Here is a 25,504-nt window from a genome sequence, read left to right as displayed (position 1 = left end):
AAGCCTGCCCAGAATCTCTGCCTGTACACAAATAATTTTAAAAGGACACAGAATCTCTATAATCCTCTACGTTTTATGTTATTATGTCTATGTCTAATTTAAAAAAAACAAAACTTTTTATTACATCCGATAAATTGCATTTTTGGGGCATTCAGGAACTACTTTTAGTATTGTAGTCATGTCCAAAAATATTGCACGGAGTTAGATTGTTCTAAGGATTAAGAATATAAAGTATTGTTTAAAGTATTGTACTGTACAGAGTATGTGGTTTTAGTGAAATTCAGGGCACAGGATTACAGAGGATATTCATTATCTTAATGGCTAGTGTAAAGAAACTTCTTACGTATGCATATTTTGGTGTCAGATGTTCCACAGAACCTGTCGGATGGTAGTAGCTCAAACAGTGTCCTGGGTGTGCGGGGTCCCCAGTAATACTTCCTGCCTGTTTCCTGGCATGGGAAGAGTACAGGTCCTGGAGGGAGGGCAGGCTGGTACCAGTGATCCACTCTGGAGTCTGGACTTGTGATGCTGGGTGGCAGAGCCAAACCAGACAGTGATGGATGTGCAGAGAATGGCTTCAGTGATGACTCTGTAGAACTGACACAGCAGGTTGGGCAGGTTGTCATTCCTCAGCTGGTGTAGAAAGTACATCCTCTGCTGCGCCTTCTTTGTGATGGAAATTTACATTTCACTCCTTCAGGTCCTAAACAGATGATGTTAACTAGGAACTCAAATGCTTTTGCACTTTATTTACAAATGGTGTGTACCTAAAAACTGGTTGAAATGTGAGTATGTTGAGTGTATATTTGCATAGGTTTTGATCCATGTGTACACCCATATGCAACATTTATAGACAGCGGGACTTGACGACTACCAGAGGTAAAGTAGGGATTTGCAGCAAAATATGCAAATCTCCATTCTCACACGTAACTTTCATTAATTCCTCCATTCATTCAATTCATTCAGTCATTAATCTTCTTCATGGGCACCAATCCATCGCAGCTGGGCTCACATGTAATTTTGTAAACAAATGTAAAAAAGAAAAAGAAATAAATAATCACTTTCTTAAATATTGCTTACTACTTTTGGTGGTATACATAACGTATTGTTCATTACATCTTACAGACTGTGGGCCTTTGGCTTTACTTAGTCCTTGAGAACATTGTCAGATGCTTCAGAAAACTCACTAATGTCTTAGGCTTTAATTATTGTGGGTAGACATTGTAGTTTGCTTCAATAAACCCTACATTCAGATTTATATACTGAGTTAAAAATACATATCCATCTATCTATCCATCCATCCATCCATCCATCCATCCATTCATCTATTCATACATACATACATACATAAGATACAGAAGTTTTTTGGGAATGAAGTCTGTGGTAACAACACCCACACATTTCAGAAACCCGCCACTGGAGGACAAAATCTGATCTCGGAAAACAGTTGTATTTGTGCATAATATTCAACGGTATAAATCAAACTAGCCTGCAGTATGATTTTCTCAAGAGAATTAGCTAGCCCGCTATTAGTGAGAGCATGACCGAAGAAGTCAGTTTGCCAGCCTCGAATGTCGCTTTTAACTTGCAATCTTTGTCATGTTAAAGCGGTCAATTAACGTATCCTGTGTGGAAGCTAGAAGATATTTAAATGAAGTAACTAACTACAACGGTTTGATTGTCGGATAGCTGGTTCTTTATAAAATTACTATTACGTTAACTTTAGCCAGTTTGTTATCTAGCCAAGATAGCTAACGTTAACTGGTCCAAATTACAAAACTTAAAATTCGCGGTAAGATTATCGCCAGCTAGCATTTAGGATATATAATACAATGCAATGGGCAAGAAATAGCTAACCGTGCAAATTTACTGCTATCTGATTGGGCTACTTTGCTATCGCTAGCCTCTTGGCTAGGTAATTCAGGGCAAAATAATGTTATGCTATCTTTAGCTAATTCAGCTAACAAACGACATCACCAAATACTCAGAGAAAGCTTGTATGCTCCCATTGAAAATATCAGCCATGTTATGCGAGATTTCATATAGACGACAAGTCATGTTAGGACTTTAGAGGACTGCAGAAATGACGGGAGTACAGCCTCTGCCCTGCCCAGTGCGTCTGGGCACTGTAAAAACGGGAGGGCTGCCTGCTCAACTTCACAAATGCACACTTGAGAGAAACTTACACAAAGTAGAGAAACTGCTTAAGAAAGGTATCTGACAATTTCTTTTCAGGCGTGTTTTGAGAATTTCTTAGGTATTTTACAGTTTGCAGAATTTTAGATGTGTAAGTGATGTGCACTGATTTTTTTGAAGGGGTGGATGTGGACTGTGTGAACCACCTCGGTCAGACGCCACTGTTCTGCGCTTCCCTACTGGGCTTCACTGGTGTGGCAGAACTTCTTCTTCAGTATGGAGCTGACCCAAATTAGTACGACTGCACTTTCAGCCATATATGGCCTGCTTACCACTTTCATTCTGGATCCAGTAACATCTGTACGACTGCAAGCGCTGATGATCTGTATCTGTTTTTTTTCAGCCGCTGTGGGGATAGGAGCACTCCTGTGCATGCCGCCGTATTCTCCTGTAATCCCTGGCTGCTGAGTGAGCTGTTGGATGCTGGAGGAGACCTGCGTGTTCACGATGACCAAGGCAGGACCCCCAGGGACTGGGCAGAGGCAGGCGCTCAGGAACACAGCCCCAGGGTCTGTACCGTGTCTGTACTGTATGCCATCACTTCAGACAGGACTGTCTGTAAAGAGATCTGATTACAAAACAGTGCGGTTTCTCAGGATCTCATTACTGTCATCTGTTCTGTCAGCAAATTACATATATGACAAAGATTAAAAGGGACTGAATTGACTTAAGATTGTCGCTAGACATGTCAGTATACCTCATATAGTATAAGCCAGTGTGTACCTCAGAGGTCTCCTACTGTACCCACACATTGTTGATAATGCCATTTGAACCACCTCTCTGTGCCTCAGGTGTCTGTTTTCCTTCGTGTTATGTTAGATGCTTGATTTTCTCAAGCGTTGTGTGTCCCACATGCGGAGTCTGTCTCAGATACAGTACCCCAGAAACGGGCGAGTCACTCCTACCTCATCGAAGACACTCCTGCGCTCTCCGTCCCTGCTAGAGCTCCTCAGGCCAGGGTGAGTCACATACTGTGCATTAGTGCCCATCTGTATCAGAGAATGATGAGCATAGCCACTCATAATGTACCCAGTGTATCTTTGTTTGAAAACTATAGGTGAAAGATAAGGTAGGAACACCAGAGATAATTTTTTAAAATACAATATGAATAGTGATATTACATTTATTGTGATAGAAAAAGTAATTCATTTTTTGCTATTTAACCTGTGATTTTTTTGTTTAGGGGATCTGACCTCCTTAACAAGAAATTAAGCAAAAAGTCTTTTTGTGACATGGTGCAGTGTTTCGGCTATGGGAAAGTAAGTGTTAACTCTGATCAGATACCTATTTACATGCCCCATTCAGTGGGATTATTTTACAATCCAGAGAAAGCTTATCTTAGTATCAGAAACAATTTAAACTTTTTATTAAGCAGTTAGCAAGACATAGATCATAATGAATAATGAAGTCATACTGACTGTCATTGAACTATTAATTAGACAAATGTAAACCACATCACAGGTACATGAAAGCAGGCTCTACTGCACTCATCATACCTTTTATATGTAAGAACCTGTACTTTTGCTGTGCTGCTTTGTTCTGAACAGCTTTTCTGTTTCCACAGTTGTGTATCGAGAAGGCAAGGCAGCCTATAGGGCTGCTTGCCTCTGTGCCGCTGATAAGCGAGTCAGAATTGGCCCAGGCAGATGATGAAGCCCTACACTCGTTCACTTGCGGGCCCTTCAGCCACATGTCCAAGTACACCCGTTTCTGTTTACTTCATCACATTAACAAGTGCACTGGTCATATGTATCTAGACCCAGCATGTCTTAAAAGAATATTTTAGTGCTAAACAAAAAACATATCATTCAGCATCTGCCATAGACAAAATAGTTGTCAATTACAAAATCACAAATTACTTCTAAAAACTTTAGTGTGTTGCTAATGCAGTGGCAATCACAGACACCATTGGGCTCTTGGGTGCAGTTTTAATTTGAAACTTGATAAGGAGCAGTAGACCGAGTGCAACAATCAACACAGTTGTTCATAAAATTTTAGTTGGTAGGTTTAACCCTGTGAAGTCTAAGGGTATTTTTTTTGTTTTTGCATATCTTCTTACTGTAATGCGGGAAGCGAGGCAGGATGCAGAGACGAGCATTGTTGTACAATCACAGACAGTTATTAATACATGTAACAAAAACTGAAAGAACCCCCACAAATAGTGACACTAAATGAAAGCAAGACAAAATGTACTAAGCGATAAACAGGACTCAAAATACGATAAGGCGGCTAACAGCGGCCTACATGAGGTCAGACACAGACAAGGACTGTCTGGTACACAAGGACTTAAATATTCATGTTAACGACAACTAACGAGGGACACGTGTAACACACAGCCGACTAAAAGGGAGGGGCATGGCCATGTAGACATGCGGTGACAAACGCAAATAAGACATCACAAGCACATGGGGAGTTGAGGAGGAGGGGGCTGTGCCATGACAGTTACTTATAATATGATATCCGTATAGTTCATACATTTTCAGAATAATCTCAGCTCTCATCCTAATGAAAGTAATAATAAATAATAATAAATGTGGACCCGATATAGAACTTTGAGGCACCCTACTATTAACAGAGACAGGGGCAGACATTCTCTTTTCAACAGACACTACAAAAGTTCTATTTGATAAATAGGAATAAAACCATTTTAGTGCCATCCCAGATATTCCAGCCCACAGTTTCAACCTTTCCAATAAAATACCATGGTCAATGGCATCAAAGGCTGCGATAAGGTCCAAAAAAAATCAGACTGAAACCTCACCATCATCAGTGTGTGTTAAACGATCATTTAAAACTCTATGTTTTGAATGCATTCCAGATTAAAATTTTACCAGAGTGGTATTATCTTCAAAAACCTGCATGATAGTTCAACCGAAACAACCTTTTCCAAAATCTTATAACTAAATGTTAATTTAAAAATCATTACAGTTTGAGAAATCATAGTTTGTTATATTCAGGAGCTGCTCTACACAAGCCTATTTACAAAAGTCAGGAATGCAACCTGAAGTAAGTGATGTATTTATAGTACGTAGTATGCAGAGTGCAACCAATGACAAAAACTTTTTTTTAAAAATGGATGGCATAACATCAAAAGGGCAAGAGGAGGGATGCAACCTTGCACATTAGAACCTAAATCCTCCAGTGAAATTGGTTCAATTTGATTAAAAATAACCTTATTACAAAGGGGGAGAAAAACCATTGAACGTTTAGGCGACGAATCAATTCTAGTTCTTAAATCACTAACCTTGTTTACAAAAAATGTTTAAAAATGAGTGCAATCAATGTTGGAAGATGGACTAGTAAGGGGAGGGATTTATAATCTGATCAATGGTGACAAACAAAAATCTAGAGCAAATTTGGGATTTAGATTCAAATTCAAATACTGGTAATCCTCTAGACACAGTTCAACAAGTTGGCTTTTTTCTCCTGCTCTGAGCTAGGTTTCCATGGTGAATAAAACATCCAGGTCTTGGGAAGATATAAAGTCATTCATAAGATAAGTTTTAATGAAGAAAGATCTTTGATCATTAAGTAAGGCCAATTTGCACTGTCTAGCTTCCATTTTATAGGAGCATGTAATAATTCAAAAATTATCGGTATTGACACCCCTTCGTTTAATATAAAAAAATTTGTTGATTTAAAATCATTGTAATGTCCGAACGAACCTATCCAACTTCATGATGACTCTCCGGCTGAGTCCTCGTACCATTTAAAATCCTCTGCCTCGGCCAAGGAAACGCCGTCCAGCCGGAGTCGTGGTTCACCTAGTAGCCTCTTCAGCTGCACAAAAACACCAGCTCTCCTCCTGTGCTTCCTCCTGTGCCAACGCCAGAAGCGTGCAATCTCCTCACCACGAAAAAAACTCATAACTGACCCGAAGTGTCATTAACACCGGCGAATGTTCAGTATAGTTATTCTCAGCTCCAAAATTAAGCTAAGGATCAGACATAGCAAAAGGTCAAGTTTGCTGTAATGTCTCTTTATAAACATAGACGGTGTGTACGATTGGATAAAGATAAAACCAAGAAAACACAGGTAAGATATAATGTTATAACAAATTGTAAAACAATGTAATGACAGTGCAGTAAAAACATACTAACTGTAAAATAACTATGTAATAACAGTAATAAGTGTAATAGTGTGTAACAACAATATAACAATGTAATAAAATTTTATAACAATGTAATAACAAGGTGTTAATTATGTAATAACACATTGTAAAAATGTAACAGTGCTGTAATAATGTGTATGTAATAACAGTAATAATGATGTAATTTGTAGTTTGAAATACAAAACTCTTATGTAATAACAACACAACTATTACATTATTAGTGTGTTATTAAATTATTACACATTAATTACATTGTTGTTACATTGTTACATATTGTTATTACCTTTATTATCTAACACATTTAAAAAATATTTTCACTTATTAAAACTGATTCCTCAGATATTTAAGGGTCCTTACTTTCCTATAAATGTCAGAATTGGAACCTTTTCTGAATGTATTGTGTGTGCAGCTCTGCAATTGCTCAATGTTTTAACCTGCCAATGAAGTTTTTTCCTGGTACAGATCATATCTAATCAATTGCAACCAGTTTGTCAACATCAATGAAGTTGAGTTGACAGTGCCTAAAAAGAATGCATTATAGCATACCATATCTTTCATTTAATTTTTAGTAATTAAATTTAGTCTAATTAGTTAATTGAGAACCTTGAGATTTTGGTCTGAGGGAGAATGGTTCTAGGTAAATATGATGATTTATTTATTTTGTTTATTTTATTTGTATTTTTTTAATAACATTTTACTGATGATGCATTTATGTATGCCATCCTTTACCCCGGCACACACTAAAACCACTTTTAAAACACTCTGAACAAAATATGTTTTTTGAGATTTCATGATGGAGTATACTTTTAGGAGGTATTAGCAAAAAGTATGCAGTGGTGAGTGGTCTGTACTCTGCTCACAGCTACAGCTGGAGAGGGTGCCGGGTGTCAGTGAAAGAGCTGCAGAGTCCAGATCTTGATGGCTACCTGGACCTGCTTATCACAGAGCTGGAGTACTGCTGGTATGATGATAAATCTGGAATATTACTATTGTTTCTTCCTGGTGTGTACTAGTAATGATTCACCTGAATCTCTCCCTGGCAAAGACTAACTGTAAAGATGTATTGTGATTTTATCACACTGTGTGTTCAGTAGCTATAAAATGTCCTAGGCTTTATGATATCAGTAACCTTGTTTAGTCTTCGCCATGTAGCAAAGGTGTGTGTGCGTGCGTATTTTTGTGTTTGTTGCAGTCGGCTGTTCCACCCACACCTGCTGCAGCTGATGGCAGTGAGCATGTCTTCTGACCTGCATCAGAGTAAACTGGTGTATGAGAGAGTGCATATGGACTCCCTGTATGGTCTGCTGTACCATAGGGTACCTCACTCATTCATTCACTCACTAACTCACTCACGCATCCACAACTCATTCACTCACTCATTCAGTCACCAGCCCACCCTGTTGTAGCACTGCGAGGACCAATAGTGTTTTCTTTTAATACATGCAGGAATGAAGTACAGTGATTAAAATTTTATTGTTTATTTCTGGTCACCTTTAACTTGTTCTCCCTTACATGTGTTAGCCTTGTATCTCTGGGGTCAGGCAAAAATCACTTGAACATTAACGTTGCCCCAGTTATTTCAACGTTTAGCTGTTACATTGAAATCTGGTGATCTACTTATTACACCCTGAGTCTGAACATGTGTTTTGTGTTGTGTGTGTGGGTGGAGCAGCGAGCGGAGTTTCCTGTGCTGCAGGTGTGGGAGGCGTTGGGGGTGGTGCTGCAGGTGTGTGAGGCTCTGCTGTACCTGCAGGGCCGAGCACTGGTCCTGCGGGCCCTCTCCTCACACTGTGTCCTCCTTGCGTACCCAGGGGTTGCAAAGGTCACTGGCCTTGGCTTCATGGTGCCTAGGTAAATCCCAGAACACTTCAGCTATTGAGCATCCTAATCTGCGAGTATCCTTATCGCCTTCGACCTTCACACCATACATAGCATGAATTTGGTGCCCTACATCTTCTGAACACCTGAACACTAAATCTGCTGGACACCTTAACACTGCTCCAGCTGAACACCAAATAAACACTTCAGTCAAATATCTGAAGTCATATCATGAGCTTTTTGGGAGAAGTACTTTTACCCGACTGTGTTATGTTTGAAGATGCTTTTTGCTTAATAACCAAAATATTGGGTATACTTTCACTGAAAGGTTTTTGTTTTAGAGGGGCTATGCTGAGCTAGTCATGTTGTCTCTGTTTTACATACTGCAGTGAGGACTGTCACCAAGGTAACGGGCCTCCCCTACCACTGCCTGTAGGGCTGTATAATTGGGCAGCTCCAGAGGTAATCAGGAGAAGAGCATGTACAGGGAAAGCTGATCTCTACAGCCTCTGCACCCTCATACAGGAGATATACACTGGTACATTTCTCTCTCTCTGACACACACACACACACACACACACACATACACACAGAGCACTTATAAAACAGTAATGATTCCTAGAAACCTTTTAAATTCTGATTGGTGAAAATGTTACGTTCCTTACCACATTTTGTCATTTAAAGTCATTTGTGTCATGATTTTTCAGTCATTCAGTTCTCTTTCTCATCAGTGTTTATTATGTTATTGTATGATGATAATTATTGTGGGTGCTGTAGCATTCACATGCAGTTTTAAGGGGTGTGGGTTGTGTAATGTTCAGACATGATTCTGAGGGCTGTGGGTTGTCTCATGATCAGATGCAGTTCCATGGGGCTCAGTGAATCCACGCTGTATAAAGCAAGCTGTGGATGCAGGTCAGGCTCTGTGTGCAGATCCAGCTGTGCCTCAACCCTACTACACACTACTACAGAGCGGCTTACAGCCCCATGCAGAGAACAGGACCTGCAGCCTGCAGGACCTCCGATATATGCTACGATCGGACCTCCAGGTCGGTCCAAAATGATAGTTTATCTTGGGATTCTACAATCTCATTTTACCACACAGTATTTGAGGAACTTATAGTGGAAATTAAGTTTTTACACAATTATAGCTCAATTATGGGTGAATGACAGGTCTGTTTGGGACATATCCAGACTTCAGAGACTCCTGCCTAATGCACATGTGGCACACACCTGTGTCAGGTGATCAGGAGTTCTGCAGCCTTCTGCTGTAGAGCAAGGGGGGGGGGGGGTAGAGTTGCCTGGGGACTGGAACAAACCTGAATCAGCATGCAGTGCTGGCTTTGCTCTCGCTGTGGTATTATGGCAGTGAGAGATATGCCCTTTTCCAGGAGCTGAGTAGGAAAGAGAGGAAAGTTGGTGAGGGCCCCCTGTCGGCTGGGCTGAGCATGTCCAGATGGAGCAGCGGCCTCAAACAGGACAGACATCCTGAGGTACCAGGTGAGCTGCCACCATTTCAGAACCTCTTCAGGATGTTTTAGCAGCCCAGCTGTTGGATGTTTGAGCATTCCTACACTGGGTGAGAAAGTTGAATGGTGAAGTACTCCATAGCTCACTTCGCAGACCAGGTTGATTTGCTAACACCAAGGTAATGGGATTCATTCACAGGGAGAGCAGTCATGTTCTTGCACTGAGTTAGGTGTTGGATGCTGGAGTGTTCTCACACTGGGTTAGGTGTTGGATATTGGAATGTTCTCACACTGGGTTAGGTGTTGGATATTGGAGTGTTCTCACACTGGGTTAGGTGTTGGATGTTGGAGTTCACCACAAGACAGTGGTTCTCCATCTCAGTTTTGGGGACTCCATTTTTACACTTTGTATATCTTATATTAGAGTGGAGTTTTGTGAAAGTGGCCCCTCCCTCAGCTCAGCCGTCCGCGGAGATGGAGATGGAGATTCAGGACCAGATCCAGCACCTGGATAGCCTTCTGGAGAAAGAGGCAGAAGGAAAACCCTCCCAGAGTTCTCCTGGAAGTCTCCAAAGTGACGAGGTAGAAAGCATCCCATACTATGAAGCACTTCATCGGGACATCTCCTACCATGATATCCTTCCTCTGGAGAACTGGCGCCTGTCGATACACACCCCTTCAGCTGAAGCAGGCAGCTCTGAGTATCTATGGTCCAGCAGCAGCACTAGTGAGGATCTGGGAACCCATGTCGCCCTCTCCAGCTCGGAGCACATCGGCTCCATTGTGCTCAACCTGAAAGTGTCCCAGGTGCTCCTGCAGCAGGTGCAGAGCAGCCTGGAGAGTGCCGAGCTTGGGCTGGAGGGTGGTGCGCACTCCGAATGGTCGCACACTCTCCCCAGCGGTAATGATGAGGTTGATGGTGTGGGGAGGCGGAGCAAGAGCGGGGTGCTCGTGCTGAAGGCCGTAGGGCCTCCATCTACTTACAGACCCCAGCTGGAGCTCCAGGAGCGTGGATGGGCAGTGGAGGGGCTGGCTGGAGGCTGGCAGGCGCTGGGAGCCAGTGTAGACGACGAGGTCAGTCACTACTGCTCTGCTGGAGAGGAGGGCTTCAGTACTGATGAGGTATATTACACTCAGAACGGCTAATGCTAATGCGCTGCTAACAACGTCAGAAGTTAAAACTCACGTTGAAAATTGGTTTGATAATTTGTTACTTGAAGTGGAATGAGATTAGTTGGGGTTAGGCTTAGCTAGACAGGGTTGCATAGTGTCAAACCCACCTGTATGAAAGTAGATGGAATTAAGGTTTCAGGTCCTCTGCAGTGTAGAATATGGGGGACGATTTTTCTTTGTTTGATAAAAATGTTTCTCAGAGCGACAGAGGGGCGAGCAGAAGACACCAGGGAGGAGACAGACAGAAACCAGGACTCAGGAGCACAGAGCAGACAGACAGGTACAGACCTAGTTCACTACCACACACACACACTCAGAAACACACACAGACAAACTCAACACCGCTCACACACACACACACACACACACACACACACACACAGACAAACGCAACACCACTCACACACACACACACACACACACACACAGACAAACGCAACACCACTCACACACACACACACACACACACACACAGACAAACGCAACACCACTCACACACACACACACACACACACACACACTCAGTACCACACACACATATACACACACAGCTCAGTACCACATGATTTTCAATAACACAAATACCCACAAGGCTCAGTATCTCACACAGGCTGATTAATTCCATACACACTCAGACAAACTCACATGTACACACAGCGCTCAATAGTACACATGCATGCTATTCTATAACCCAATCTCTGAGTATTGGCAGAAAAAAGAGAACATCTGTTTCTTAGTCATGTCAGGCCATATGGATCCTCACACATATGTGAACACCAGGAGAGAGCCACACCTCAGCACATCCACCTAACCTGCCAGACCATGCCGAAATGGACCTGTGAGATTCCAATATCTGCTAAACTATTTCCGTGTACTTATAATTTTTGTGTAAGGCCATATGTGCAGCTCGCAGCTTGTGTGTAGCTGTATGTGTGTGTACCTGAAAAGGTGAGGTGAGAAAGGTGGTGGCGCTGATGACCCAGGGCAGACTGGGGACTCCAGCACGTCCTGTGAGCTGCAGTCAGAGTGAGGAGGTGGAGGAGCAGCTCCCCCTGCTGGCCAGACAGGATCCTCTGGGACACAGCAACCGCCACAGTGTCCAGCGGTGTGAGATAGAAGACCGTAGCCATGAGCAAGGCCCAGTGCTGGAGCAGCTGTTTAAAAGCCCTGCAGGTGGGCCTGGTTTTCTCTGCATCCTGGAAACACTTCTACTACTACTGAGGATAATGCATAGAATCATGTACAGACACTCAGAGTCATCAGTACAATGTATGGTGTCTGTACTGATAACACTTATTAATGTCTACGTTGAACAGAAAATGTGCTTTTTAGTGATTTAGCACTATTGCAATTATAAGGAATTCTTTTTTCCTGATGGAATTTTCGTTCATACTGAGTAACTGAAATTTGGGAGAAGGACCATGCCTGATACTCCATCTTTCCTCCATCCAGTTTATACTCCCCAACTTCCCCCCTTATCCGTAACAAACTTAGCACCCTTTTCTTTGCTGTCTCCTCTCTGCTTTATGCCTCTTCCTGCTTCTCTCTCTCCATCTTTCAGTAGGTGGGCCTCCCACATACGGCGGCATCTCAGAACCTCAGTGCAAAGTTCATTCAAGTTCTCAACTTCCTGAAGTCACACATTCACCTCCATTCCGACCACTACTTGAAGGCGTGGTCTGCATTCTAAAAACACATTCTTGTTATTTCCTCCTTTTTCACACTAGATGTCCCCAGTGAGAGTGAGGGGAGCACAGACTTCCACACTGTGAGCCAAGCCGTTTCTCTGCCCAGCAGTGTGTGCGAGGTAAAACATCACTGCACTGACACACACACATACACACAAAGGATGAGAAATGAGAAGAAAGAACTTGGAAATGTGTTTGTGACCTTGTTAGTTTCTCTGTCAAGATGCAAAATAAATATCTGTTTTTATTTCTATTTACTATTGACTACTAAGTGCTTGATGTCTTTTTGTGGCCACTAAAGTTTTCTCAATGAAAATCAAAAGGTGTGTAGTTGCGCTCAGTACAAGAAAACAAACAGGAAAATATTTGCTGTAGGTTTGTGAAACAAATAGTACTTTTATCTTGTGGCCATTAAGGTTTCCATAATTTAGATATTACTTATGTTTTAAAACAGAATGAGATACTTTCAGTTTAACAAATTAAGATGAATGAGAGAAACTAACTTCACTTACTGACTGAAAACTGAGCATGGCACCACTGGTCAGTTTGTATATAATGCAGGCTATAAATCTGTATTTGTAAGTATTGGCTTGTGGGTTAAGATTAGTGGGCAATGAACAGTTATCCTTGTCAGCAGAACAAGCTTCCAGAGACAAACTGCAAACAGACACCTGTTGAAGTTTCCTGCATGTTCTACACTGCAGAACATGAGACAGATAGTACAGATGCTTCTGAAGAGGACTCACAGGTGACCGTCTTAGGAGCACAGGGTCAGAGCTGTAGAGGGAGTTACTTTTCATCTGCATAGACACTTTGAAATGAACAATTACACAAAACTGAGAGGATATGAGATATGTAGCAGTCTAAACTGTAAATTTAATACAGTGAATGAAGGATGCTTGCTGTGTCAGACTCTTAGCTCAGAGGAGGACTTGGATGTCACGATGGAGGTGTGTCGCCGTACCATGATAGTTGCTGACAGCCCAGTGGTGGAGGCCAGGGGTAGGAACTGCCTACACCGCTACACCCTACAATAATACTGCCTACACCACTACACCCTACACCATTATACCCTACACTACTACTGCCTACACCATACACTATAATACCCTACACTCCTACTGCCTACACCACTACACCCTACACCATAATACCCTACATTACTACTGCCTATACCACTACACCCTACAACACTACACCATTATACCCTACACTACTACTGCCTACACCACTACACCATTATACCCTACAATATTATTGCCTACACCACTACACCATTATACCCTACATTACTACTGCCTACACCACTACACCCTACACCATAATATCCTACACTACTACTGCCTATACCACTACACCCTACACCATTTTACCCTACACTACTACTGCCTACACCACTACACCCTACACCATTATACCCTACACTACTACTGCCTACACCATACACCATAATACCCTACCCTACTACTGCCTACACCATACACTATAATACCCTACACTACTACTGCCTACACCACTACACCCTACACCATAATATCCTACACTACTACTGCCTATACCACTACACCCTACACCACTTTACCCTACACTACTACTGCCTACACCACTACACCCTACACCATAATACCCTACACTACTACTGCCTACACCAATACACCCTACACCATAATACCCTACACTACTACTGCCTACACCAATACACCCTACACCATTATACCCTACACTACTACTGCCTACACCATGCACCATTATACCCTACACTACTACTGCCTACACCATACACTATAATACCCTACACTACTACTGCCTACACCACTACACCCTACACCATAATATCCTACACTACTACTGCCTATACCACTACACCCTACACCACTTTACCCTACACTACTACTGCCTACACCACTACACCCTACACCATTATACCCTACACTACTACTGCCTACACCATACACCATAATACCCTACACTACTACTGCCTACACCAATACACCCTACACCATTATAGCCTACACTACTACTGCCTACACCATGCACCATTATACCCTACGCTACTGCTGCCTACACTACTACACTACTACAACATGAACTCTAACTGCTATAAAACAGGAATATATCACTAAAAGCCTACACTCATTTGTAAAATATATGCTGATAAGTGTAGTAGATGGATGTGGGTTGTGAAACTGAAATGCACTCTATTGTCTACCTACATGGAGCAATATTAAACATCCAGCACTTGCTGCTGATTGAGTTAACCAGCCTGTGATTTGATCTTTTATCTGTAAAAGACCATTTATAGATTGAACATTTTAAAAAAAATTGTTAATAAATACTTTTATTTTGTTGACACATCATTTTTGTTGACTGTTTTGCCCCATGTTTTGTCTAACAGTGTCTGTGAATGGAGTGATAATAATGGCTTCCTTCCAATATTAAAGAATAAGCCATTTAGGTTTGATGTCATGTCTAACAAGGTGTTAATGGAGCAGTCAGATTTTTATTATAAAAACAAAAACATTTTATCTTTACTGCTGGAATTCACATTTGTTTAATAATAACCCCATTACAGCCTACAACCTCACTGCCTACACAATACACCCTATACCACTACTACCAAAACCACTACACCCCACAGGACCACAGCTTACACCACTGCATGTGCATCACTTCTGCCTATACCTTACACCACTACAGCCTTCACCACTGCTGACTACACCACTGTACTCTACACAACCACACCCTATGCCATTACTGCCAACACCACTACCACCTACCCCACTAAAGCCTTCACGAATACAGGATCCACAACTACAGGCTCCTTCTTCTGTTCTCTTCAGTTCACTCATCATTTATATGAAGGCAGAGGAAAAGCTCCACTCACTTTATTAGAATCACCTACATTGTATTTGCACTTCCTGCTCATTTTATCAGGCAGAGTTATGATATACGTGTGGTTTATGAGTGTTCAGTTACAACATTTTGCAATATGTTCTTTCCTGTATTAACTGTATGTGGTTTATCTAGCGGTTCAGCCTGGCTATGAGAAGCAGATAGTAGGAGTTCCCAGTGCCTCTGGGCAGGACCCCTTACCTACCAGCAGGTAAGAACACGTTTCATGCAAGTTCACATGGTCACGAACAGCAGTTCCACATTGGAAAACATTTGAAAATCTTACACTGGATCATTTTCTAAATAGACTATGCAAATTGAAAAAGGTTAAAAAATACCCTTATGAACTTTAAGTAAGAAGGGGCCTCTCCTTTCAGCTTACATGGGTTATTTATGTCACATAAGTGCCACTTATCAGGTGAGGAAAGCTGCATAGCTATCCAACGGTATTTGAACGACAAGCGGGAGCCATATGTGGCAGGCCTCCATGGCAACACCAAGAGAAAGATCCACAAGGCAGCTGCTTCATACTGCTTGAGGCAGAATTCTTTAGTATTAGAGGCAACAAAAGGGCCTCTGAATTCACCAATGAATTCACTGAGTTGGAAGTAGGGCTGCAGGCCGAGCGGCAGAATAAACTCATCGATCATGTGTATATTAGCTCTGGAGGAGAGCACCTCAACCTGCAACTAACTTGGGAAACAATTTCTCCAAAAATACTGGTGGAGAGTTATTATTTACCTGTAACATGTAAAGGATTACATAAGGGAGTGTCAGTGCCAAAACAAACAAGACCGTGGGAGAGTCTGCACTGAAGAAGGCCTGGGGTAAGCAACTCTTCAACAGCCAGTTCAACAAAAGGTTGCTGCCAGTGTGAGTGAGAAAGAGGATAAAGATAATGATGATGAGGAGCTTGATGATGAGTTTAATCAGGCAGAAGCTGATGGTGTACCAGTGAGGAGATGTCCACATGGTGGTGACCAGCCAAGCGATGAGCTCTCGGCCAGTCGCTTCTGTGGAGTCCGGGGCGTACGTGGTGGCCATGCAGAGTGAAGGCCAGACAGTGGTCAGCCACATGGGACCACCCGAAGATGGGCAGTTCAACACCGTTACAGCAGGTGAGGATGGGATGGCTGAATCTCGGGCTTTGCTGGTAGGAGCAACAGTGGATCGAGAGACGACGACTGTGGTTACACAAATGCAAGTACATGGATGTAGTGACCCACATCAACCAAGTCAAAGAGGCTGACTGTGGTCAATCACTCTGGGCAACCTGGCTCAAGCGAGTCCCTGACTAAGGTTCAAGCCACCTGGATAGTGGAAAACCACAGGTAGGGGACACAAAAGTTGCAGAGTGCATGGAACCTAGTGCTTGTCCTAATATTGTAGATCCAGGCAAGGTGCCTCCCACAGAGAAGATCCACCCAGATGCAACATCAGCTCCCGTTGTCCAGGGGGAGCCTGGACAACGGCCCATGCCTGAGGTTTGAGCCATCTGCACTACCATCAACACCCCCAGCACCTGCACCTTAGAAAAGAAAGCCATGCAGACCCTCTAAGGTAAAGCAGGTACTTCCCCCTCCACCTCTAAGTGAAACCAATGCAGATGACGGTTGCGAGAGTGGTTTAGATGCAGGAGAAGAGGAGAAGAAAGCAGAGTAAGAAAGCATTGACCTTAATAAGAGATTCCTGAGAAAGTGCTTGATGAGGTGAGTTTTTCGTCTCCACACAAGGCTTGAGAACGAGGAGAACACTGAAGACACCCAAGATACTGATGAGCAGAGGGTGCATGGCCCAGGCTGTAACAAGCACAAGTTTGTGTGCAATATTTGTGGCCAGATGCTGCTCATGCTGTACTCACTGCTTATCCACATGGTGAACGACACGGCCTGAACTACCACCAAGCGCAGCCCGAAGATTCACCGGGTGCTGCACAGTTCGGCCGGGTGCTTCCATAGCACTGTGTGCGCACAAAGAGCTTCATCACGCAGAGAAGCCTGGAGAAGCACACCAGCATCCACACAGGTGAATCGAAATATTCACCATTTCACTGCGTGTTGTACTGTGTATGACTATGTATGTGACAAATAAACCAAACTTGAAATACTTATGCACAACATGTGGAGCATCATTCCATCGGGCACCCAGACTGAGCAGACAATCAAACAAACATCAGCCTAAATAAGCCACAGCCTCGCACATCACTTCACACATTGTGGCAGAACCGTGCAGGTGTTAGTGTGTAGGAAGGAGTTCTTTGAGAAGGCTCTGTTTGGGTGAAGCGTGAAGAAGGCTCCTCATGTAAAGAAGAGCTGTGTTAAGCAGAACCTGGATTGAGATTGTGAACAATGCAGCAGGAAGTTCTCTCAGCTCATCAGCTCAGGGGGTACCAAGGCTGTGGAGGGCATCAGTGATGGGGCTGCCGAGCCGACAGCAGCAGCATGCTATAGTGAATGACGCCCTGGCACAGCAGGCTAGGGTAAAGGTGGAGGAGGCCGCCAACATCATCCAGACCATGGAGGTGGAGGCGGCCCATGTGGAAGAGGTGGAATGACAGGGATATGCCTCAAGAATGGGAAAAGCACGGATCGGTAGCGTGGTCACAGATGCCGTCTTAGATGGTAGCACTCAAATTAGCTCCTTGCCTACACTGTGTAGCACTGATGCAGATAGATTGTAAAGAAGTTGCACATTTATTTTTGTTATAAAATGTAATGTTGACACTTTGTGAGTGTTCATGGCTTGCCACTCCTTGGCAGGAGTGCATATATTTGCTTCTTCACCTAGCAGCAATTATGTGTATGTGATGTGTATACTGTACATACAGCAAAATAAAGTGATTAACATACCAATAGTTTACAATATAATCTAGCACAAAACTCAATAGAAAGTCAGCTCTTATGTACAAAAATAGCTTTTTTAGCCAGTTAGTTAAAATGTCTATACATGTCTATGAATGGATAGCTTTTGGGTTTTTTTGAGTTGAAATTTTGAAACCTATATTGGACGTTGTGGAGGGACAATCTGACTGGTGGTTGTCTGTTCTACAGTGTGGTACAAACAGATAATATCATTGGAGATAAATAAACCAAATAAAATATTTTTTGTTGGGATAAGCCTTATATTGGAAATAACAAAAACACAGCACAGTAAGGGCACTTGCTGCACCCCATCTCAGTGACTAGAGGTGGATGCTGATGTCTTTACCTCTGTGTCTGGACTCTGGCGCAGTCACGTTCAGGACCTGGCTGACATAGATGAGCTCTCCAGCATAACCTGCTCACCTGACCAGAAGCAGCAGTGGACAGGGCAGCAGCAGTGGGCGGGACTAGATGGATCCCTCTGCAGCCCAACCAGCAGAGGCTTTCCCCGACGCAACAGTACCCCCCGCAGCCCAGGCACACATGCTGGTGCAAACACAGGTACATATACACACAGGTACACATACAGACACACAGTCAGGTACACACAAACACAGGTGTGCATGTACATTGGTGTACACAAGCACAGACACAAGTACACTTCTGGGCAGATAAAATGGGCCAAACCCAAAATTGCACAAAATTAAGCCTTTAATGGCCTCAACAGCAAATAATCATGAAGGTTTGAACACCCAGACATGTAGATATGTGTTATTTTAATTTTATATCAAAACAAACATTTTTCATGATTTTATATTTGTGTATAAGAAGACAATAGAAGTGAATTTCCCTGTTTTCAGCCTTTCTCCACAACAGTTCACTGCAGCTACGAGCAGTGAGGAGCAAATGGTAGTACTGTTCTCAGGGGAGCATTTTTAAAGTTCTTGTTAATTTTATGAGCAATGCTTTGTTGTTAGGTCTACTGCATTTAATTTAAGGTTTGTGCCATTTTTGGCCTAGGAGTGTATACACAGGCACACAAGCAGGTACAGAGACACACACAGGTATACACACAAACACGCACACACTGGCGCACACACACAGGTACTCATATGAGATGTATATATTAAATGTGTAATGGGGCAACGCTGCGAGAATCAGTAACAGTGTGCTTGTCACAGGCCCTGGACGTAGCCCACATGGGAAGGAGTGGGTAGGTATGGATCCTCTTCCTTACCTGCAGGGGGCACTGGCTACATCTCCCTCTGGGTCTCCCTGCACTGGGGCCTACACCACTGCCAGCCTGGGAGCCAGATACAGGGTCAGCACTGGCTTTCAGCTTTATCTTCCACCCATATCACACATTTTGCAGAAGGATAACAACACATCAAAATGAGCCAGTAAAAAACTGAAGTTCTGCAGTACTGAGTGACTGTCACTCTGCAGCACAGGATGTTAGAGTATATACTGTGTTGTGTTTCCAGGTTATAAGAATGCATATTATGTTGTGTTTCCAGGCCATTACAGTGTATATTGTGTTGTGTTTCCAGGCTATTGGAGTGCATAATGTTTTGTGTTTATATACTCTTAAGAGTATATATATTGTGTTGTGTTTCTGGGCCATTAGAGTGTATGTTGTTTTGTGTTTCTGGGCCATTAGAGTGTACATTGTGTTTGGCTTTTTAAACCTAAGACTTGTATCTCCCCCTCAAGACAAGTTCCCCTTGACCCACCTGTGCTGTCTGACCTTTTATGTTCAGACAGATCCATTAGAGTCTAGCATCCTACAGTGTGCTGAAGTGAGGGAGCTGTCTCAGGAAGGGACAGAGGCCCCCTCTACCCCAGTCAGTTCAGAGACCAAGCACAGTGTCGAGAGCAGAGCCCAGGCCCACAGCCAGCAAACAAACACTGCTCCAGGCACGTAAGCCATACACACTACTCCGCATACTCACACTGCCCCAGGCATGCAAATAACATAATACAGTACCATACAACACAACCCATCACACTGCCACAGGCACACAAACAACACAAAACCCCCATACAAGCACTGTCCCCAGCACATAAACAACACAACAAAATACCATACAACACAACCCATCACACTGCCACAGCCACACAAACAACACAACACCCAACATGAACACACTGGCCCAGGCCTGCAAACAGCACAACACAACACACTAACACGCAGCACAAAACATCACCCCACACAGACACACTGCCCCAGTTACACAAGTAGCACAACACAAAATAACACCACAGCCCATATATGCACACTTGTACAGTCTCAAAAACAACACAACATACTACAGGCCCACACTCTGTGCCAGATATGAAAACACACCACCAATCAGTTATCTCCAAACTCTTTGTGGAAGTAACAGCTGTCATCGGCTCCACCTACAGGGTGCGTTGAGCTAGTGGAAGCGCAGCCTGAAGAGGAGGAGAAGGAGGAGTCGGTGCGGGACAGCTGTGCCTCGGGGCACTCCACGTCTCGCAGTTCTATGCCCTCCCTGGACGCAGCCCCCGCCCATCTCCTAGCAGTAGGACTGGACGGTAAGCAGGGCACCATGCAGGTCTTCCTTACCACTGTGTTCAGCTTTCACCCTCACATCAACTTAACCTCACACACTCTCTGTAGTGACAAAGACTCCTGTGCATCTGGATGGATTAATCTGGAAAAACATAGAATATGTAATTATGTTACTGTGTTAGAACAGGGCAGCTGAGCTAGCAGAGTAAAAAATTATTTCTTGATAAAGTGTTTGATGTTTCTCTACAGAGGACAGTGATGTGTTAGATGAAGAGGAAGAGTGTGAAGAGCAGTCAAACCCTGAGGACCACCAGGAGTCATTTGAGGAAGAACTCTTGGGCACAGACAAACACAAGCTAGGTCTCGCTGAAAGTGGTGTAACTGAACTGAAAAATAATGATAACTTTTGACCTCCTATGAAGCACATACACTGCATTTTACACTGCTATTAACAAAGTAATGGAACACCATTTGCATTTACAGGACTGGATAACGGCAAACCCTCACACAGTCCTGAGGCATTACAGGAAACTCAAAGGTAGATCTCTTTTACACAGTCTTCATATCACATGTATTATTTTGTCAAGACAAAACTTTAAGAACTTCAAATGATTTTCTTTTATCTTGTTCTGGTTAAATTAAAAGCAATGTGAACTCTGACCTCTGCTGTGACCCAACAGAGCACATTCCACCCTGGACAGAGTCCTGGATGGGCTTTCATTTGGGGAGACTGTGGATAGCGAGAGAGCCACAGGAGACCCACAGGCCTGTTCAGAGGATAAGTTAGTGTGGGTGTTACTCTAGACTAGCATCTCACTTAGCCTCTATTTTACATCCATTTTTCAGGATTAATTGTTTAGTAGTTACACAAGTTCAGGTTAAATGTAGCTGAAATAGAAAAGAGGATTGATTGTTTTTGTTCTCTGGAATCAGTCTATATATGTCTTCTGCACTTTAAACAACCATTGTTCTTGTTCTGGTTACATGTAGCTGGAATAGAAAAAAAGGATTCTTTTTGCTCTGCTTACATGTAGCTGGAATAGAAGAGAGGTTTGTTTTTGTTCTGGAATCAGTCTATATATGCCTACTGCCCTTTTAAAATGTTTTTAGGGAGGGATTTTAACATGCTTAATGTTTATGGTTTTAACGACAAAAATGAGAGGTACGACTTTTTTTTTTTTTTTCTTTTTTTTTTTTAAGATAACTTTTAACCCCACGTATTCCCATGTAAATGAACGCCTTAGAAGACAAACTCAGTTCAAATTACACATTAATAATCTTTTTGACAATTGTCTGTCACTTCTGTAAGGTCCCATCTCCCAGTATTTTTCTTTATGATAAACAGGTTTTATATAGAAGTTATTTGATGATACTTAAAGGGTTGTGGAGATGAGGTGATTGCCAGCGACTGGCTGTTTATTGATACTGATGGTCAAACGTGAACGCACAGGCAGCTAACTCAACGTCAGCTCTATTAAACTTCACTTGACTTTTTTTTTTTAAATACCCTTCACTGTGTTAATAATGTTGACTATTCGAATTGACATTTTTGACGTAAAGCAATGTCTTGGGGTCAAATTCTTTTCAGTTTGCAAAGGTAGCTAGCTAACTATCTAATTAGCCAGCTGCTAGCGTTGACTTCCCCAGTGTTGGCATGTAGTTAGCTTGCTTGCTAGCTAACGCTAGCTAGTTTGTTGAAACATCGCTGAAGCGCTTGGCCTAAAACTTTACTTCAGGTTGAGTAAAATATTGTTCATCGGGTCATATTAAATATATAATGTGAAAGATGTCCTATAATTAACTTATAATAGGCGAATATTAAATATCCAATCTTGACTGAAAGTGTAAGCAATGCAAGGTTATTTAGCTAGCTTGCTAATGTTAAATGTCAGAAATATTGCTAGCTAAATTGCTAGATATTTTTGTGATTAAGAAGAGTTTCAAGAAGGGTTTCATTCCAGAATACAGTTGATGGAAATTAAGGCACATGTTTATTATGGATGACCATGGATCTCTAACTAATGTATAAGAACATATTCTTTTGTTGTTATGTTGTATTTGCTCCCAGCATTAAGAGAGGGGGCACGCACTAACAAATGTGGCTGCACATGCTCTGGCTCCAATTTTCATCTACCACACAAGTGTGCCCAAGATGGCAGCTCCCATGTCAGCCATGTTGATGGCTTCAAAAATTCACAATTGGAGTCAGTGGTGACATACGGTTCATTGTATATACAGTCTGTGGGTGTGAGTTCATTATCTCACTGCCATTGGAGTCCACAGTTACCACTGGCACTGTTACCAAGAAGAAGGGCATCTCTTCCTCATCCTCTCCTTCCTTATTCATCTTCACCACCTCTTCGTGTTCCTTTTCCTGTTCCTATGTCGGAGATGTGGCCACCAATTCCTGCATTCCTCGTATTCTGCCTGGGTATTACCTCCACTGTCTCTTTCATGTTCAGTCCCTGTGCATGGCTGGGAAACGCCTTTTCCCACCAAAACCTCAATGACCTTCCCGTCCTCTTTCTACTTCTCTTTCTCCTGCATGCCACATCTCTATGCAGCTAGTTTCTTAGCTTTGAGCTTGTTGGCAAAAGACTTCAAGAAGTCCCTGGAGTGATGGCTTGCTCCTAAACAGAGGTTGCACCTCCTGCCAATGGGATGCTGTTCCCACATGTGAGCTAGGTGCCCCAACTTGCCGCACAGTTTGGGCATACCCTGATAGAAAATGTAACCATGGGTTTCCCCCAGCACTATCATTGATGGCAGATGCTTCAGGCCCAGGTACCTGGTCGTGTTTTCCCATTGTTGAATGCGAACTCTCCATGCACCAGCTTCATAGGTTGGCTTTTCAGCGTGCAAAATCTCGCCAGCCATGTAATAATATCTTCTGTTACAGTTTCATTGAACATCCTAACAAACACCACTTTATGCGAGTTGTCAGAAAGTATTTCCACCTTGAACAAGGAAAACTGGTCTTTACATGTCTTGAACCTTAAGCCAAAAGTCTTGTAGCAGAAAAGATTAGAGGAAGGTAACATTGAAGCCCTTGTTCCCAGGCAGAGCCAACAAACAATTCAAAGCTATTGGTTTTAAGGTGAGGGTCTTTTAACTAAGATTCCTGGAGAAGTCCAGCTTTAGACATCCTCAGGAGCTTCAACCTCTTTAAATAGAAAGCGCACGCTGTGGTGCCTCAACCAGCTGACATGGTTTGAGACCTCACAAGCTATTGCCCAAGTAAAAACACTAAAACAATTATCATCAGTAAATACTAAAATTCTAAAAAGGCTCTATAATAGAACAAAGTTGATTTGAGTATTTTTGCATTTGAACTGTTAACAGGACGTTATGAACAATTCTAAACCTTAATAATTTTAAGGGTTATAGATTTTCAACTGGCTAACGCTATATCTGTTTTCTTCATGGTTCTGCTAGTCAAGCAGGATGTAAATGCTAATGACAGATGTCATTGGCTCCACCTGCAAGGTGTGTTGAACAAGTGGATGCACAGCCTGAGGAGGAGGAGGTGGAGGTGTCAGTGCGGGGCAGCTGTACCTTGGGGCATATTTATCAGCAGTAAATACTAAAATTCTATGAAGGCTCTGTAATATAACAAAGTGAAAAGGAAAAGAAAATAAATTTTGTACTTACCCACATAGGTTGCTTTCTTGCTGGTATTATTACCTTAAAGAAATCACAAAATGAAGTCCAGTGTGACAAAGTCTGCCACGAAAGACAATTTACCTCTCAGAGTGATGGCAACCAGGGCCACAATGCAAAGGTGTTTTTCATTGTCTCTACCTCTTGATCATAGCCAAAAGACAGAAGCAGTAGCTACTGCACTTAAACCAGAAATATATAAGGAATGCAGAAAGGCATATGGCCAGTCTGAGTGGGAATTGGGAACTGCTCTCTGTTGGTTCCAGGCTTCATGAGACTAGTGAGCTGAGGAAGGGGTCAGGCTGCCCAGGTGGAGACAGCAGAGGGATGGCAGCTGGAAAAGGAGCAGAGTTCAGTGACAAAATCTCCTCAGGTACCTTAACACGTGGGATCTGGCAGCTCCCGAACATGTAAAACACTGCCTGTTTTCATAAGTACAGAATTTGTCCACGTACCATATGGAATGCAATGGTTTAGACTGTTTACTGTGACTATATGTTTATTGTAACTGCTTGTTGTAACTGTTTATTGTAACTTTGCTTACTGTGTTTGCTTTATTGTAACTGTTTATTTCCTATAGGTAATGCAAATGAACAGGGGGAAACAACAGAGACAGCAAGCCACATTGCATGGAGGCAACCACACAGGTACAAAATCATAAAACCATCTTAACACTCCATTTTAAAAAGCTCTCTAAAGATATGGTGCAACATATTCTAAAACTCCATATTTTAGGTAATAATGGCCTCTCAGTGAACAGGGGGAATTGTACAAGGCAGTAAGATATCTGTACACAGTGGATTTGAGTATTTTTGCATTTGAACTGTCAACAGGACATTATGAATTTATAAACCTTAAAAACGTTCAGGGTTATATTTTCAATTGGCTGTCATCATGGTTCACCTAGTCATGCAGGATATAAATATGTTTGTCCTATGCTCTACAGAGTGATCATCTTGGAGCACACCCCTGTTAGAACACAAAGTGAGACAGCCCAAGCGGTGTGTGTGGAAGTTGCACACCCCTGTAGGAACCCAGAGTGAGACATCCCATTCCATTTGCATAGAAGCTCTGAGGCAGCCAGCTTCCATTCCTAACCC

General features: G+C 42.6%; 1 protein-coding gene and 2 pseudogenes across 1 annotated transcript; all 3 read left to right on the top strand.

Annotated features, from left to right (window-relative positions):
* The first annotated feature begins 2,083 nt into the window (after nucleotides 1-2,083).
* LOC113576427 (uncharacterized) lies at nucleotides 2,084-25,487 on the top strand. The gene is made up of 30 exons (XM_081702753.1): nucleotides 2,084-2,213; nucleotides 2,317-2,431; nucleotides 2,540-2,705; nucleotides 3,016-3,155; nucleotides 3,380-3,455; nucleotides 3,761-3,894; nucleotides 7,170-7,268; nucleotides 7,500-7,623; nucleotides 7,980-8,158; nucleotides 8,515-8,663; nucleotides 8,984-9,174; nucleotides 9,517-9,625; nucleotides 10,019-10,716; nucleotides 10,968-11,047; nucleotides 11,505-11,605; nucleotides 11,716-11,940; nucleotides 12,495-12,574; nucleotides 13,093-13,203; nucleotides 13,367-13,457; nucleotides 15,483-15,558; nucleotides 18,579-18,769; nucleotides 19,390-19,529; nucleotides 19,969-20,125; nucleotides 20,618-20,767; nucleotides 20,994-21,104; nucleotides 21,228-21,282; nucleotides 21,425-21,532; nucleotides 24,671-24,777; nucleotides 24,985-25,051; nucleotides 25,351-25,487. Exons 1-30 carry the CDS (start codon nucleotides 2,084-2,086, stop codon nucleotides 25,445-25,447), a joined length of 4,257 nt encoding a protein of 1,418 aa, XP_081558879.1. The 3' UTR covers nucleotides 25,448-25,487.
* Nucleotides 15,741-16,268, top strand: LOC145652417 (zinc finger and BTB domain-containing protein 11-like; annotated as a pseudogene).
* Nucleotides 16,267-17,804, top strand: LOC113575978 (uncharacterized; annotated as a pseudogene).
* Nucleotides 25,488-25,504: the final 17 nt, after the last annotated feature.

Source organism: Electrophorus electricus, chromosome 19, assembly GCF_041902795.1.
Source record: "Electrophorus electricus isolate QZ-2024a chromosome 19, ASM4190279v1, whole genome shotgun sequence".
NCBI lineage: Eukaryota > Metazoa > Chordata > Actinopteri > Gymnotiformes > Gymnotidae > Electrophorus > Electrophorus electricus.
The sequence above is the reverse complement of the archived record's forward strand: the minus strand, read 5'-3'. Positions and strand labels throughout refer to the sequence as shown.

Excerpts from the sequence above, each read along its gene's own strand:
- LOC113576427 (XM_081702753.1), top strand. The coding sequence starts at position 2,084 with ATGACGGGAGTACAGCCTCTGCCCTGCCCAGTGCGTCTGGGCACTGTA. Across the intron at positions 11,048-11,504 it reads AGCACAGAGCAGACAGACAG|TCATGTCAGGCCATATGGAT; the intron begins GTACAGACCTAG and ends TCTGTTTCTTAG. Across the intron at positions 11,606-11,715 it reads GACCATGCCGAAATGGACCT|GTGAGGTGAGAAAGGTGGTG; the intron begins GTGAGATTCCAA and ends GTACCTGAAAAG.